At 46.5% G+C, this 14,710-nt stretch overlaps 2 protein-coding genes across 3 annotated transcripts in view; one reads left to right on the top strand and one right to left on the bottom strand.

Annotated features, from left to right (window-relative positions):
* Positions 1–13,622, top strand: part of Stan (protocadherin-like wing polarity protein stan) — a 27,945-nt gene extending 14,323 nt beyond the window's left edge. Inside the window, exons 4-17 of the mRNA XM_077424006.1 lie at positions 211–772; positions 986–1,263; positions 1,355–2,068; positions 2,253–3,093; positions 3,467–6,769; positions 6,996–7,614; positions 7,907–8,273; positions 8,368–8,583; positions 8,749–9,321; positions 9,636–10,062; positions 10,143–10,380; positions 10,511–10,828; positions 11,078–11,663; positions 12,497–13,622. Coding sequence (XP_077280132.1) covers positions 211–772; positions 986–1,263; positions 1,355–2,068; positions 2,253–3,093; positions 3,467–6,769; positions 6,996–7,614; positions 7,907–8,273; positions 8,368–8,583; positions 8,749–9,321; positions 9,636–10,062; positions 10,143–10,380; positions 10,511–10,828; positions 11,078–11,663; positions 12,497–12,527 — 9,073 coding nt within the window. The 3' untranslated portion in view covers positions 12,528–13,622. The remainder of the gene's footprint in view (positions 1–210; positions 773–985; positions 1,264–1,354; positions 2,069–2,252; positions 3,094–3,466; positions 6,770–6,995; positions 7,615–7,906; positions 8,274–8,367; positions 8,584–8,748; positions 9,322–9,635; positions 10,063–10,142; positions 10,381–10,510; positions 10,829–11,077; positions 11,664–12,496) is intronic.
* Spg (dedicator of cytokinesis spg) overlaps positions 12,031–14,710 on the bottom strand; it is a 51,386-nt gene continuing 48,706 nt past the window's right edge. For both annotated transcript variants that reach the window (XM_077424012.1, XM_077424022.1), the window contains one exon: positions 12,031–14,710. In XM_077424012.1, the coding sequence (XP_077280138.1) occupies positions 14,543–14,710 (168 nt within the window). In that variant the 3' untranslated portion in view covers positions 12,031–14,542.

Genomic DNA, 14,710 nt, shown 5'->3' with positions numbered 1-14,710 from the left:
TATTTTTACTATTTTAACTCTTCGTATTTTAATTTCAAAGCAACATTTTATTGCATGAAGAACATATGGTAGAAGATAACAATTTCTTTTTTGATAGAAAATTTGCCTTCTTCGATATATTATAATTTATTATAATCAAAAGAAAAATAATTAACGTTCAGTTTTGCAAAGGATTAAAATTCATAGCTGAAGATTCAATTACATCGATAGGTTTACCGAGGTATGCCTACGGACGTCTCAACTGGTGGCAGCTCTCCGCGACTTTCTGCCGCAGACGGCGTTGAAGGAATGCGAAACGAGATGGGGTGGAGTGGCGGACCCCAGGTTTCTCGTGGAAGGCGCCGCCGGGGACCTGGTGTCCGCCACCGAGCAGTGCCTGGTCGATCCGTTGTGGAAGGTCTCGGTCAGCATGAACTTGCGCTGCGCCGGCGATTCGCGTCTGACCGATGCCGAGCATCGGCTGAAGATCGTGTTCCATCACCGTCAGCTGGACGACACCGATCTGGGCAGGAGGGTCAGGCGAGAGCTCAAGAATCAATCGCCGTATTTCGAGCAGCCGCTCTACGTCGCCGCGGTGGAGGAGGAAAGGGAGTCGGGGGTGTATGTGACTTCGGTGAGGGCCAGAGATCCCGAGAACGGCGCCGTACGGTATTCCATGAGCTCGCTGATAGACGCGAGGTCACAGGCTTTATTGGCTCTCGATCCGGTGACCGGAAGAGTGACGACCCGTGCCAGATTGGACAGGGAGAACGTCGACGTGCATTATTTTCGGGTGCGTATCGAATTCCCGAAGTAAAAAAGAATAAAAATTGAATGAGAAATATAAGCCTTGCTCTCTAACAATAAAAATAAATTTAATGAGAACCGTTATTCAAAAGACACGCGTCTCTCCTCTTTCTAAAAAACGTATTAACGAATCTACGGTTAAAATAAAAACTGTAAAGGTTCCCAGTCAAGATAAATACAAATCTCGTTTGTCGAATAGGTGTTGGCGGTAGACGACTCGTTTCCTCCACGCACCGGCACAACGACTCTTCAAGTTAACGTGTTGGATACGAATGATCACACGCCCAGCTTTGAGGGGCCGGAATACGACGCGTCAGTGCGCGAAGGTGTTCCCGTAGGTTCCACAGTGATTACGGTCAAGGCTACAGATCAGGATACCGGAAGAAACGCCGAAGTGGAATACTCTATCGTCTCCATCACGGCGAGCGGTAGCACCACGCATACGGAGGATGCGGCGACATTCAGAATCGATCCCAGGTTAGTGTTACAGATATATTCAAGAATCATGCGAAATGTAACTTATTCGCATGATCTTTGCATTGACAAGACACATCTTTGTGTATCTCAGGTCCGGCGTGGTTACCACGCGGACTGCGCTCGACCGCGAGCGAACCGAGATTTACACGGTAGTGCTCAGCGTCACGGATCAAGCGACACCTCCTTCGGCGCGACGTAGCGCGAACGCGACCCTGGTGGTGCGTGTTCTGGACGACAACGACAACTACCCGCAGTTTACCGAGCGCACGTACTCGGCGGCCGTGCCGGAAGACCTGGACTACACGACTAACCCGGTGATAGCCTGTATCAGAGCGACGGACGCGGATGCTGGCGCCAACGCGGCTGTCCGCTACGCCATCATCGGCGGCAACACGCAGAACACCTTCTCGATCGACTCGATGAGCGGCGACGTCGCCCTGGTGAAGCCACTCGACTACGAGTCTACCAGGAGCTACAAGATCGTAATACGCGCTCAGGACGGCGGCTCGCCCGCGCGTTCCAATACCACCCAGCTGCTCGTGATGGTTAGAGATGTGAACGACAACGCGCCGAGATTCTACACCAGCCACTTCCAGGAATCAGTGTCGGAAAACGTGCCGCTGGGATATTCGGTCCTGAGGGTGCAAGCGTACGACGCTGACGAGGGTAACAACGCGCTCATCAAGTACACCATCGGCGCGCGCGACTTCACCGGCGCGTCCACGGAGAACTTCCCCATCACCGTGAACGCGGAGACTGGCTGGATCTATACGACGAAGCAGTTAGATCGCGAACAGTGTTCAAGGTATTAATTTCTCCCGTCGATTATTAAATTGTTATTTAACCGACGTTGATAAAAGTTTGTAGAAAACTAATATTTAAAGCTAGTGTTAGAAAAATATATAAAATAATTTGCGTTCGCACTTTAATAGTCTTACTTCAGATTCTTTAACAAGCTCTTTTACGAGAAATTCTCATTTTTATTTCAGGTATCAATTCACCGTGATCGCGGCGGATTCTGGCGAGGAACCAAAATCTGCGAGCGCGACAGTAATTCTTACGGTGACCGACGTGAACGATAATGATCCTTACTTCGAGCCAAAGAATTACGAGACTGTGGTATCCGAAGACGATCCGCCGGGCACCCCGGTCGCCTCGGTGACCGCCACCGATCCGGACGAGGACGCCAGGATCCATTACGAGATCACGGGCGGCAACACGCGCGGCCGCTTCTCCATCGCGTCGCAGAACGGTCGTGGCCTCATCACCGTCGCCCAGCCACTCGACTACAAGCAGGAGAAGCGGTTTGTGCTGACGGTGACGGCGTCGGACAGCGGTGGCCGCACCGACACCGCCCTGGTCTACGTCAACGTGTCGGACGCCAACAACTTCTCGCCGGTATTCGAGAACGCGCCGTACTCGGTCTCGGTGTTCGAGGACGCGCCGATCGGCGTGACCGTTCTAGTGGTGAGCGCCACCGATTCCGACGTCGGCAAGAACGCCCAGATCACGTACAGCCTGGCAACTGACAACGGCGAGCAGACCGTCACCGAATTCACCATCAATCCACAGACTGGCGCGATCACGACGACGAAGGCGCTCGATCGTGAGCTGGTACCGTCGTACTTGTTGACGGTGACCGCCCGGGATGGCGGAGTGCCATCAATGTCGGACACCACTGATGTGGAAATTTCCGTTACGGATGTAAATGACAACGCGCCGGTCTTCGAGGCGCCGCAATACCAGGGTTCAATTCCCGAGGACGTTTTGGTAGGCACTAGCGTGCTGAGGGTAGCGGCGACTGATGCGGATATCGATCTCAACGGGCGGGTAAATATAAATTTCTCTGATAAAAGAAATAATGCTATATAATATAATTTGATAAACGAAGAATATATATATAGTACATCAAATGGCTCTCTTATATATAAATAAATACGAATTTTAATATTTTTAATCTCGAATTTGAGATATAATTAGCAAATTATAGAATACAGTCAACCGATTGCTTTCATCACTTTTTCAAGTAAAAAACACGACGATTATAAATATTGAATAATTTTAATAATTAAGTCATTAACTCTGAATAAATATTATAATTTACACTTATAAAGAAATAAAGCTTAATAAATAGCAGCAAGACTACAAATTTTTAATATTCTTTCCATTCTTCTTTCTAATAAACTCAATATGATTGATCTAGGTAAGGTACGCTTTAGAGGACGACGGCGACGGCGCGTTTGCGATTGACTCTACGACAGGCATCATCAGGACCGCGAAACCGCTGGACCGAGAATCGGTGGCACATTACATCTTGAGGGCCGTCGCCATAGACCGCGGCTCGCCCGCACTCTCGTCCATCGTTCCCGTCACTGTCAAGATCGAGGACATAAATGACTCACCGCCCGCCTTTGAGAAGGACAAGATCGTTCTTTACATCGCCGAGAACTCGCCGATCGGTTCGACCGTAGGCGAGATCTACGCTCATGATCCGGACGAAGGACCCAACGCGGTGGTGCAGTACAGCATCATCGGCGGCGAGGACTCCAACAGTTTCAGTCTGAATATCCGCCAAGGCGCCGATCGGGCCGAGTTAATCACCCTTGAGGAACTCGACTACGAGTCGCCGAAAAAGAAGTTTGAGCTTGTGGTGCGAGCCGCGTCGCCGCCACTACGCTCGGACGCGGTAGTGCAGATCCTGGTGACCGATGTGAACGATAATGCACCGATACTCAAGGATTTCCAAATCATCTTCAACAATTTCAAGGACTTCTTCCCGACCACGCCGATCGGCCGGATACCAGCGGTGGACGCCGACGTGACGGACAATCTCGTTTACAGCATCCTTGCAGGCAACAACGCGAATCTGATTGATCTCAACAGGACTACCGGCGAGATCCGGTTGTCGCCGCAACTCAACACCAACGTGCCGCGAGTGGCTACTATGGAGGTTGCCGTGACGGACGGCATCAACGAGGCAAAGGCCACGATGACATTGTCGGTGCGACTGATCACCGACGAGATGCTGCTAAATTCGATCACAGTAAGACTGGACGACATGACAGTGGAGGCATTTCTCAGCCCTCTTCTGGGTTACTTCCTGGACGGCTTGGCAGCCATCATTCCGTGCCCACGCGAGAACATCTTTCTCTTCAGTGTCCAGGAAGACGCAAACGTGCACGGCAAGATCCTGAACGTGAGCTTCTCGGCGCGCAGGGTCGAGCCGGGCACGGTTGACGAGTTTTACAGTCCGCAGTTTCTTCAGGAACGGGTATATCTCAACCGCGGTATCCTGGCGAGATTGGCGACGGTCACCGTTCTGCCCTTCGACGATAATCTCTGCGTCCGCGAACCTTGTCTGAACTTCGAGGAGTGCCTGACAGTGCTCAAGTTCGGCAACGCTTCTGGTTTCGCCAGCAGTGATACGGTTCTCTTTCGGCCTATCTATCCGGTGACCACGTTCGCGTGCAGGTGCGCCCGTGGCTTTACCGGCAGTCGCGAGGCTTACATGTGCGACACCGAGGTGAACCTGTGCTACTCGAATCCTTGCATGAACGGCGGCACCTGCCACAGACGAGAGGGCGGGTACTCGTGCACCTGCCGGCCGGACTTTACTGGGGTAAACTGCGAGATCTCGCTGGACCGCGACGTTTGCTCTCCCAACGTTTGCAAGGGCGGCTCTCAGTGCACCGTGAAGAATACCGGCGGCTTTACCTGCGAGGGTTGCCCCGTATCTGCTCTGGAGAGCGTAACGCCTCTCTGCGAGTTGAGGGCACGCAGTTTCGGCCCGGCGACATTCCTCACCTTCGCTTCCCTCAAGCAACGTCATCGTCTTCATCTTAGACTGAAATTCGCCACCGAATTAGCCGATGGTCTGCTGCTCTACAACGGGAGATACAACGAACGACACGACTTCATCGCCCTGGAGATCGTGGACTCGCGCGTGCAGTTCAGCTTCTCCCTCGGTGACGAAGTGACGAGGGCGACGGCGAGTATTCCCGGCGGGGTCTCGGACGGTCGGTGGCACGAAGTGGTGGTCTCGTACATCAACCGGACGGTGACGGTGTCTCTGGACGATTGCGACGTCGCGCTCGCTTTAAAGCACGGGGAGAGACTGGGTCCGAGATGGGCCTGCGCCGGCAGGAGCGAAAGAATCCTCGAAGAACGTTGCGGGTTTGTCACCGAAACCTGCCACAGGTTCCTGGACTTGACTGGACCGTTGCAGCTGGGCGGTCTGCCGGCGATTCCATCCAGCTTCCAGATCCGGAACAAGGACTACATCGGATGTATCAGCGATCTCTACATCGATCACGTTTTCGTCGACTTGAACTCCTTCGTGGCCGACAATGGAACGAATGCCGGTTGCCCCGAGAAGGCCGCCTTCTGCGCCTCGTCGCCCTGCAGGAACAACGGCAAATGCCGGGAGATCTGGTCGGGTTTCGTATGCGAGTGCGAACACAACTTTGCCGGGCCTACCTGCGCCGAAGAGATCGGCGCACCGTACGGCTTTCACGGCGACGGTATGCTCGGCTTTAACCCGTTACTGCGACCTATTCAGTTACCGTGGATGACGGCTCTGAGTCTCCGAACTCGCGCACGACAGGCATTCGTCATGAGCGTGCAGATTGGCCAGAACAGCTCGGTTCTGTTGGAAATCCGAGACAGCAAGCTGGTCGTCTCGCTGGACGGCGCCGATGTAATCCGAACTAGCGGTACAGTTGCGGATGGCGAGTGGCACCGCGTAGAGGTCGTCTGGCAGAGCGGCCACGTGTTCCTGGACACGGACTATCGCGAACGACCTGTGACCGTGCCGCTACCAGCCAAGCTGCAGGGTCTGTACGTCGGCAGAATCCTCGTGGGCGGTCCAGACCAAGCGACCAACGTCGATCTGCCGTTCTTCGACGGCTGTCTGCAGGACGTACGAATCGGCACCAATCAGAGCGTCCTTCAGCGGCCGACCGTCCAGGAGAACGTCGACTCCGGTTGCCCGTCCGAGACTCAGTGCAGCTTGGAATGCCCGCAAGCGTCGGTCTGCATCGCGCAGTGGCGGTCGAGCGAGTGTGTATGCGCGGCTGGCCGCGTCGGTCGCGACTGCGAACGTGTCTGCAACCTCGAGCCCTGCAACGACGCCGGCACCTGCATCGAGGATGCGACCGACGTGCGGCGGGGTTACCGATGCGAGTGCGATTCCTCCGACATATCCGGAGATTACTGCGAGACGAAGAGTGAGCAGCCTTGTCCGGCGACATGGTGGGGCTCCCCAATCTGCGGGCCCTGCCACTGCGACGAGACCAAGGGCTACGACCCCGCTTGCAACAAGACCACCGGCGAGTGTCACTGCAAAGAGAATCATTATCAGCCAAGCGGACGAAAGGAGTGCATTCCGTGCGAGTGCTACACAACTGGCAGCTTCGGGCCTCGTTGCGACAGTGAAACTGGTCAATGCCGCTGTCGGACTGGGGTGATCGGTCGTTCGTGCACGGACTGCCCAAATCCTTACGCCGAGGTGAGAAAAAAAAAAAAAAAAAAAAAAGTGGAATAAAATATTAAATTAAAAATAAAAATTTCCTTCAAAAAAGCAAAACCTATTACAAGGTCGATTAATGCCATGAAATATATTGTAGTTAGTTTTAAATATTCTGAATTTACTTTTAGAATAAAATAGTACCGTAATTTAGAAAGATCCTTAGCAATGTTAATTAAAATATCGATAAATTTATTTAATAAATTAGGTGACCCTGAGGGGCTGTGAGGTGGTCTACGACGGCTGTCCCAGATCGTACTCTGACGGTTTGTGGTGGCCGCGGACTCTCTTCGGGATGACGGCCATCGAGGACTGTCCCGGCACCGCCGAAGGCAAGACCTCCAGATCCTGCGACGACAAGTTGGGCGGCTGGCAACCGCCCGATCTCTTTAACTGCACCTCGGAGGCCTTCGTCGAGCAACGATACCAGCTGGCGGCTCTGGAGATCAAGGATCTTATGCTAAACACGTACGTGGCCGTGAAGATGGCGAAGGACGTTCATAGGGCGGTAAATATTACCAGAGATATGTACGGGGCGGATCTTTTGGTGGCGGAATCTTTGCTGGTGGCATTGCTGCGTTACGAAGAAAGCTTGGTGGGTCTGAACCTGACTCACAGCCAGGACAAGGATTATGTATCCCACCTAGTCGGAATAGCCGGGGCAATTTTGCGGTCCAAATACAAGGAAAAATGGGAAAAGATAGGAGAACTTAACGGAGACAGCCCTGATAAGATTCTGGACGCTATGGCGAAGTACTTGAAGACTTTAACGGCATCTCAACATGACACCTTTACCAATCCCTTCGAAGTAGTCGACGATAACATTGGTGAGTGATCTTACCTTTCTTTAAATTTTATTATCTTAATAAATAAAACGATTTATTTTAGAATGTTTATAAACGAGTTTCGAGTTTCTCTATTGAAATTAATACACATTTTTTACTTAAAAATAAATCTGCGCACGATACACGGCAATGATAAAATTTAATTAAATAGTAATTTTTTAAAATACATAAAATAATACATTTTACAATTTCTGCTAAAAGTATATTGCATGTTATTGTGCGAAGAAATTAATTTTTATTTTATTTTTACTAAATTATATGCGTCACATTTTAGTGCTAGGTCTAGACGTTGTAACGTCAGAAAGTCTCTTCGGTTACGAGGCCGCCGAATACAAGGAAGATCTCACCTTATCAACAGCGAGGCCCGTGGAAGCCGACCGGAAGATCGTTCTGCCCGACACCTCTGCTTTTCTGAGCTCTTCGACACACTTTGGTCCATCCATTAGCTTCCCAAAGTACAACAACTACATGGCTGATCCCAGCAGATTCGATCCGCATTCGAAGATCCAGGTGCCGCTCAACACGTTAGGTATCAAACCTCTCATACAGGGTGAGCTGAATGTCAAGAACAGTCTGAGCAATCATAAGGCTGTGCTAAGTTACGTGCAATACAAAGAACTCGGTGCTCTCTTGCCGCAAAGGTGCGTTACGTTGCTTATATGAATTAATTATTTTTCTTAACGTGATAAGAATTAATTATTTATCTTATTAATTATTATATTTATTGAATCGTAGATTCGATGACTCGGTGGCAGTTAGATGGGGAGTAGAAGTAGCAGTTGGATCGCCTGTAATGACCATTTCGGTGTTGGTTCCCTCGGATGACGGCTATGAGTCCTTGACAGGAATCCCTTTGCAGTCACCGGTTCAGGTCAGACTTTGGCTTACCGAAAACGATGATTTCAAGACCAGAACAAATCCGCAGTGCGTTCATTGGAGCACGGCGAGGGGGTAAGAAAAGTTAATTGATTTGAATTCAGAAGTTCTAATTTTTTATGAAAAATTAATTTAATCTAACAATAAATTTAATTGGTGCAATTTTGTACAGAAATTAGAATTTCATTCTATTTAATTTTATAGTAATCTACATAAAATAATTTCTTTAATAAATTTCAGAGTCGGCGAATGGAGCCGAATGGGCTGCACGACGGAAGTCGAAGACAATTCCCTATCCTTCGGCACTATCGTGAACTGCTCTTGCATGCAACTGTCCACCTTCGCCATACTGACAGACGTCCTCGACCTCGAATACGTTCCCGAGCCATCCTTGCTAGAGGATGTCACCAGTTACAGCGCGTTCATACTCGCCTTGCCGCTGCTATTATCCGCTCTCCTGATCCTGGCGTTGATCCGCGGCGGTGGCACCAATTCCAACAGTATCCACAAGAATCTGGTGTTGTGCGTTCTCGTGGCGGAAATCCTGTACCTGGTCGCGCTCAAGGCCAGAAATCCTCTCATCTCCAACGAATTCCCGTGCAAGCTCACAGCAATAGGACTGCATTACGCTTGGTTGAGCACCTTCGCCTGGACCCTCGTAGACTCCGTTCATCTCTATCGGATGCTGACAGAAATGAGAGACGTAAACCACGGCCAGATGAGATTTTATTACACTATGGGGTATGGTCTGCCGGCTGTTATCGTTGGACTTACTATCGGCGTCAGAGCCGATCAGTACGGAAATTTCTACTTGTAAGTTGATTTTAGTGATCTATTTCTTGAATATATTTTCAAAAATGTCTTTACTTTTAAAACCTCAAAATCCAGAATTTTATACGGTTATAACATTAAAAGTTTTATTACTAAGTAAATAATATTAAAGATGATAAGTTTAAAGATTAAAATTAAATAAGATAAGACAATAATATAATTATTGTAAGTTTAGTGACAATCTGTATTATAATAATTTGTTATTCTTTCACGATTTATCACAATTATTAGAATATAATTTCGAACTTTTTAAATAAACGTTTTCTAGTTACATAAATTTTTATTTGGTTTTCCAGCTGCTGGCTGTCCATTTACGAGACCGTGATCTGGTCGCTCATAGGTCCCGTCTGCGCGGCCGTGTTGGTAAACTTCTGCATTCTCGTAATGTGCATCCGCGCAGCGTTTACTCTGAAGGAGCACATCATGGGTTTCGGAAATCTGCGGACGCTCTTATGGCTGTCTGTAGCCTCATTACCTTTGCTGGGATCGATATGGACTCTGGCGGTTCTAAATGCGTCGGAGAACTCGTCGATGCTATCGTACTTGCTGAGTGTCGCTATCGTGGTCCACGCGGCATTCAGTCTGATCGGTTACTGCTTCATCAACGGCAGGGTGAGGAAAAATTTGTATCAAAGTCTGTTGAGGTGTATCGGCAAAAAGACACCTTTGCTAGAAGGGAGCATGGGCAACGGAAGTAGCAGTCAAAATGTAAACGGCCATTCGGTACGTAATTTAAAATTTATGTCTTGTTATGCAAAATGAATCAAACATTGAGCGCATTAACATTGACGATTACGTTTCAGCGTTCGGCGCTAGCTTATTCTTCGACCTACACCGGAGCGGAAGCCGTGTGCAAGAGAGTCCACGTCGGCGTTTCCACGAGCAGCACGACTTCAAGAAGTACAAATAAAACAGGCTCAAGCCCTTATCGCAGTGATACGCACTTAAGACACACGTCAACGTCCACGAGCAATTACAATAGCGATCGAGATCCGTACTTGTCGTCGAGGAGTCATCGATCAGCGCTACACTCTCGACAAGGTATATTTTTTAAAGACAGCAGACGAAAAAATTCACTAGCTATATTAAAGTTGATTTATAAATGTAAAGTTGAGTCAGTTGATTAGATAATTCTTAGAATCTTTAAATTAATGTCACGTAACGTTTCCAGAATCTACGGAAGTGAGGGGTCAGCGCAGAGAATCGGAATCAGACTCCGACGGCTCGCAGGCCGAAGGAGGCGGCAGGAGCCTGGACCTCGCCAGTTCGCATAGCTCCGATGAAGACGACGTCACGTCGAGATCTCACAGAAACATGGGGGTGTCAACGCAGCAGCACGTCGCCCACAGCTACCTGCCCAACATTCACACCAATCCTACCGAACACTTAAACATACTTTGTTCGAACGCCGAATTGTTCCCCAACATCAAACCCATTTACGCCCCCCGATGGAGCTCTCAACTGCCAGAAGCGTACTTATCGTCAAATGGTGAGATTACACATAAGTTTAAATTAAGAACAAAAAAGAAAACAACGTGTAAAAAAAATCTTAAATTATAATACAAAAAATAGATGATTGTAAAAAGGTACGGAAACCAAATAAAGAGACATATGAAATTAAATTAAAAAAATCAAATTGAATAATTTAAATGTATTATAATATATAATTATATAAATTATATAAGGCCCGATGATGTGATTTTTTAGAACAATTAAGAAATAATACTATTCATTGCAGTGATGGACGTGCGCGGTAGCCAATGGTCCGGCGGCACCATGTCAGACAACGAGATGGCCTCGAACAAGACCTCGAGCCCGAACCCGCTGCCGTATCCAGAGATGAGCTCGCCGCAGAAGAACCAGCCGGACGAGAACTACTCGGAAGGTGAAGAGAAGATGCACCATCTGGGCGAAAAGTATCTGTTTCCCTATACCGCCGAGGAGGACCACACAGTGTCGCCCACCCCGTACATGCTGTCCATGTCGTCGCGCATCCTCGCCTCCAGCATGAGCCATCACTCGCAGACCTCAAATCACGAGAACCTGAGCGGTTCCGAGCAGCGTTATGGCAGCCTGAAACGGGGCCAAAATCTGCACGGCTCCCAGCATGACAACCTCAGCGGTTCCGAGAGGTATGGCAGTCTGAAACGCGGCAAAATGGGCACCCCCACCGTTCTGGAGGATAGGCCCGAGTACATCCTGCCGATGAGCGGCAGGATACTATCTAGCTCGCTGACCCATGACCTGCAGCACAGCAACGAGTTGGCGGCGCTCAGACAGCAACAGCAGCAGCAGCAATACGAGCAGACTATCACTGAGACCGAGTGAGTAGTACGAATATGTGTATCACGGATTGGATTTGGGATATTTATCTTTTAATCGGGTATCGGATGGCTTTTTATATAGACCCAAAGTAGAGAGCTTGAATGAGCTTTTTATAGATACTATGGATTTGATGCTTGAATCAAAGATATAAAAATAACATTTTAAAGAGAAAACATTTTAAATTACTTTCATAGAGTTTTTTTTACATATATATTGCCTATGAAAATAATCTTTTTTTAACAGTAATATATAAAGAGCAGCTTCTCAGCAAATCTTAAAATGAATATACATACTTTAGAAATGAAAAATGAAGTTATGAGAGCTTACAATAAAAATTGACAAAGTCGTAGAAATAAAACCACGTAGTCACATTTGGATAAAAATAGAAACCTTTATGTAAACGATTATCCAAGTAGTTCTTGCGTTCATTGACATATAAAACAATTTACAAAAAAACAATACAAATACGTTACATCCAGTGCATGTAAAAAAAGGTGGGCGACGGGCTAACATACTTAAGTTACAGCGTTTCTTGTTTTAGCGCAGTCTCGTAACACTTCTTTTAATTTATTCTGGTTTTTCTTTGGTTTTCCGTGTTTCCCCTTGCTGTATGCGTAAAAGGTAGCGTTGGAACGTTCTAACATAACTGTATCTTTTCTGTGATCCGTGCTTGCCCTGACGACTGTCGAATCATCAGCGAGGAGGTAAGCGACGTTATAAATCTACAAATTGCCCTGCAAACCGCAACGATTGTCTCTGTCGCTAATTATTTCTTCGTGTCTCGAAATATACCAGCTGGGTCGGAACTAATCGCAAATTGTCGCTGTTGCAGGAAGGATACTAATGCGGAAACGTCCGTCTGACGAGGTCCGTGCCACGAACGAGAACAACGTACAAAGTAATTTAGTTTACGCCTAGCTTAAGTGTCCAACGCGCAATAAAGACTCGAACGATCGTCGATATATATATTTTAAGAAGCGGCCATGACTGTACTTACATACTTAGCCATATTAATTAGCATGTATGTGTGAGTGCCTGTTTATATATTGCATATGGAAGGTCTATCAGAGTAATCTCGAGAGATAAGCCTCACATTAAAATATGTTCCAATGATCTGATATAATAAATTATATAATATATATATGTATGTATCATGATATATATATATATATATATATATATATATATATATATATATATTATATGTATAATATATAATACATAATATATATAATACATTAATTTTATAATATATATACATATATATTTGTAATTATAATGTATATTGTATATATAACGATATATGTTATAATTACAAATCGGTAATTATTGCATCATTGGAAAATATTTCGATGTCATATTTATTCAGTGTTACACGGTTGGAGGATTCAGAATGCAAAGAGAAAATAAAGTTTATAGATCGTATTTTGAATACAATATTTTGTATTTGAGTATAGAAGGTATAGAAAATTACGGAGTAAAATCAACTGAATCGTTCAATCACTCTGATCGACCCGACATAATAAATTGCGCTTGTTATTATTTTTATGTAGGAGCGATTCGGCTCCTACTTAGTGAATCTCCGATTCTCAGTGAATGATTGCTGCTGCAATGATATTCAGGAAGATACGGAGGACGAAAATGATCTCCAATCATTATCGCGTACTCATTAATTAATCTCATTCCATCCTATCTTAAATTCTCCCTCTCCTTGAGCTCAGTATTGTGCAATGTATACATTCCACTGTCATCCTTAATTATGTATCAATACTTCAGAGAACGAAGCTAGGGACGTCGAAACAAAAAAATGTCATGAACAAACAGCTCATTTAGACTTAATTTTTCCGTATGACATTTTTTTCTTCATTTGAGCTCTAATATTCATCCTTCAAAGTATTAACATATAATTAAAGATCATCCCGTATATGTATAATTTTAGGTTCCATTTACTTTTTTTTTATAAAAGTTTACAATCTTTCTCTTTATTTTATATACCATGAAAAGGAAGAAAAAGTAGCGTAAGTCAAAGCGTACAATCATGCGGCGCATTTTTTCATACTTTTGTATATACACTCATACGAGACGAGAAGAGAAAAAAGAACTGTGACAAAATACATAATTTATATACCCCTCAGTATTTCGGGGTAAGGTTCATTTCTTTCCAACCGCACCCGTAACCGTAAATTGGCAACATCACTCTACACAGTCTGCAGTAATATGATTGATTTAAAAATTATCTTTATTTTTTTTCTCGTCGAAAATATAAATAAATTACAAAATATAGTGTCGGTGTGGTATGTGTGGATCGATATACTCGGAAGAGCAATGTTTCTTTTATGTGAAGTCGATATATATGTACTTATATATATAGATATATATATATACCGCGATTCGATCGCCGATCACGTCCAGATGAGCTCAATCTATCGAGAGAAGCTTCTTGCTGGACGTTTTCGGTATTCAAGGGCGATTATTACGCATTTTTTTTACCTTTCCTTTCTATTTCTCTACGAAGGTACGTATATACGCGAGTTTGATACTGTCCGTTGTGATTTTGGATTTGTTTACGATTTGATTCGGCTTAGAGTACGCTATCAGCTACGCGCGGAGTCATGTGCAAATAGAAATCTCGATAAACGACAGATCCGAGTCCGCCTTTCCGCGTTCCACTCTTGTTAGACACGACGACGACGACGACGACGACAATAAATGACAACGATGATATTCTTATGCTTATCTTAAGTTACTGATTTAAGAGAATCCGCCCGACGACTCGAGGGACAAATCGAGTACAGGAATCGCGCCTGACCATAATGGCACATACACATCACTAAAATACTAACCGCTAGAGACTAGGGGGGGGGGGGATATATCGTCACTACACGGTGCTCTCCGTATCGGACGCCACGGAGAGCGTCTGCATCTTCGGCACGGAATAATTCTCCGAGTGGCCGTGGTTCTGCGTCCTGTTGGATACTCTTTCCAGGGTTGAAGGAGCTGATGGAGTATCCTGATGAGCCTTGGGAGGGATCGGCGGAGGGCTCAC

This window comes from Temnothorax americanus, unplaced genomic scaffold (genome assembly GCF_048541705.1).
Source record: "Temnothorax americanus isolate GAGA-0224 unplaced genomic scaffold, ASM4854170v1 Scaffold11, whole genome shotgun sequence".
In the NCBI taxonomy this organism is placed as follows: Eukaryota; Metazoa; Arthropoda; class Insecta; order Hymenoptera; family Formicidae; genus Temnothorax; species Temnothorax americanus.
This window is presented reverse-complemented; position numbering and strand designations above follow the sequence as displayed.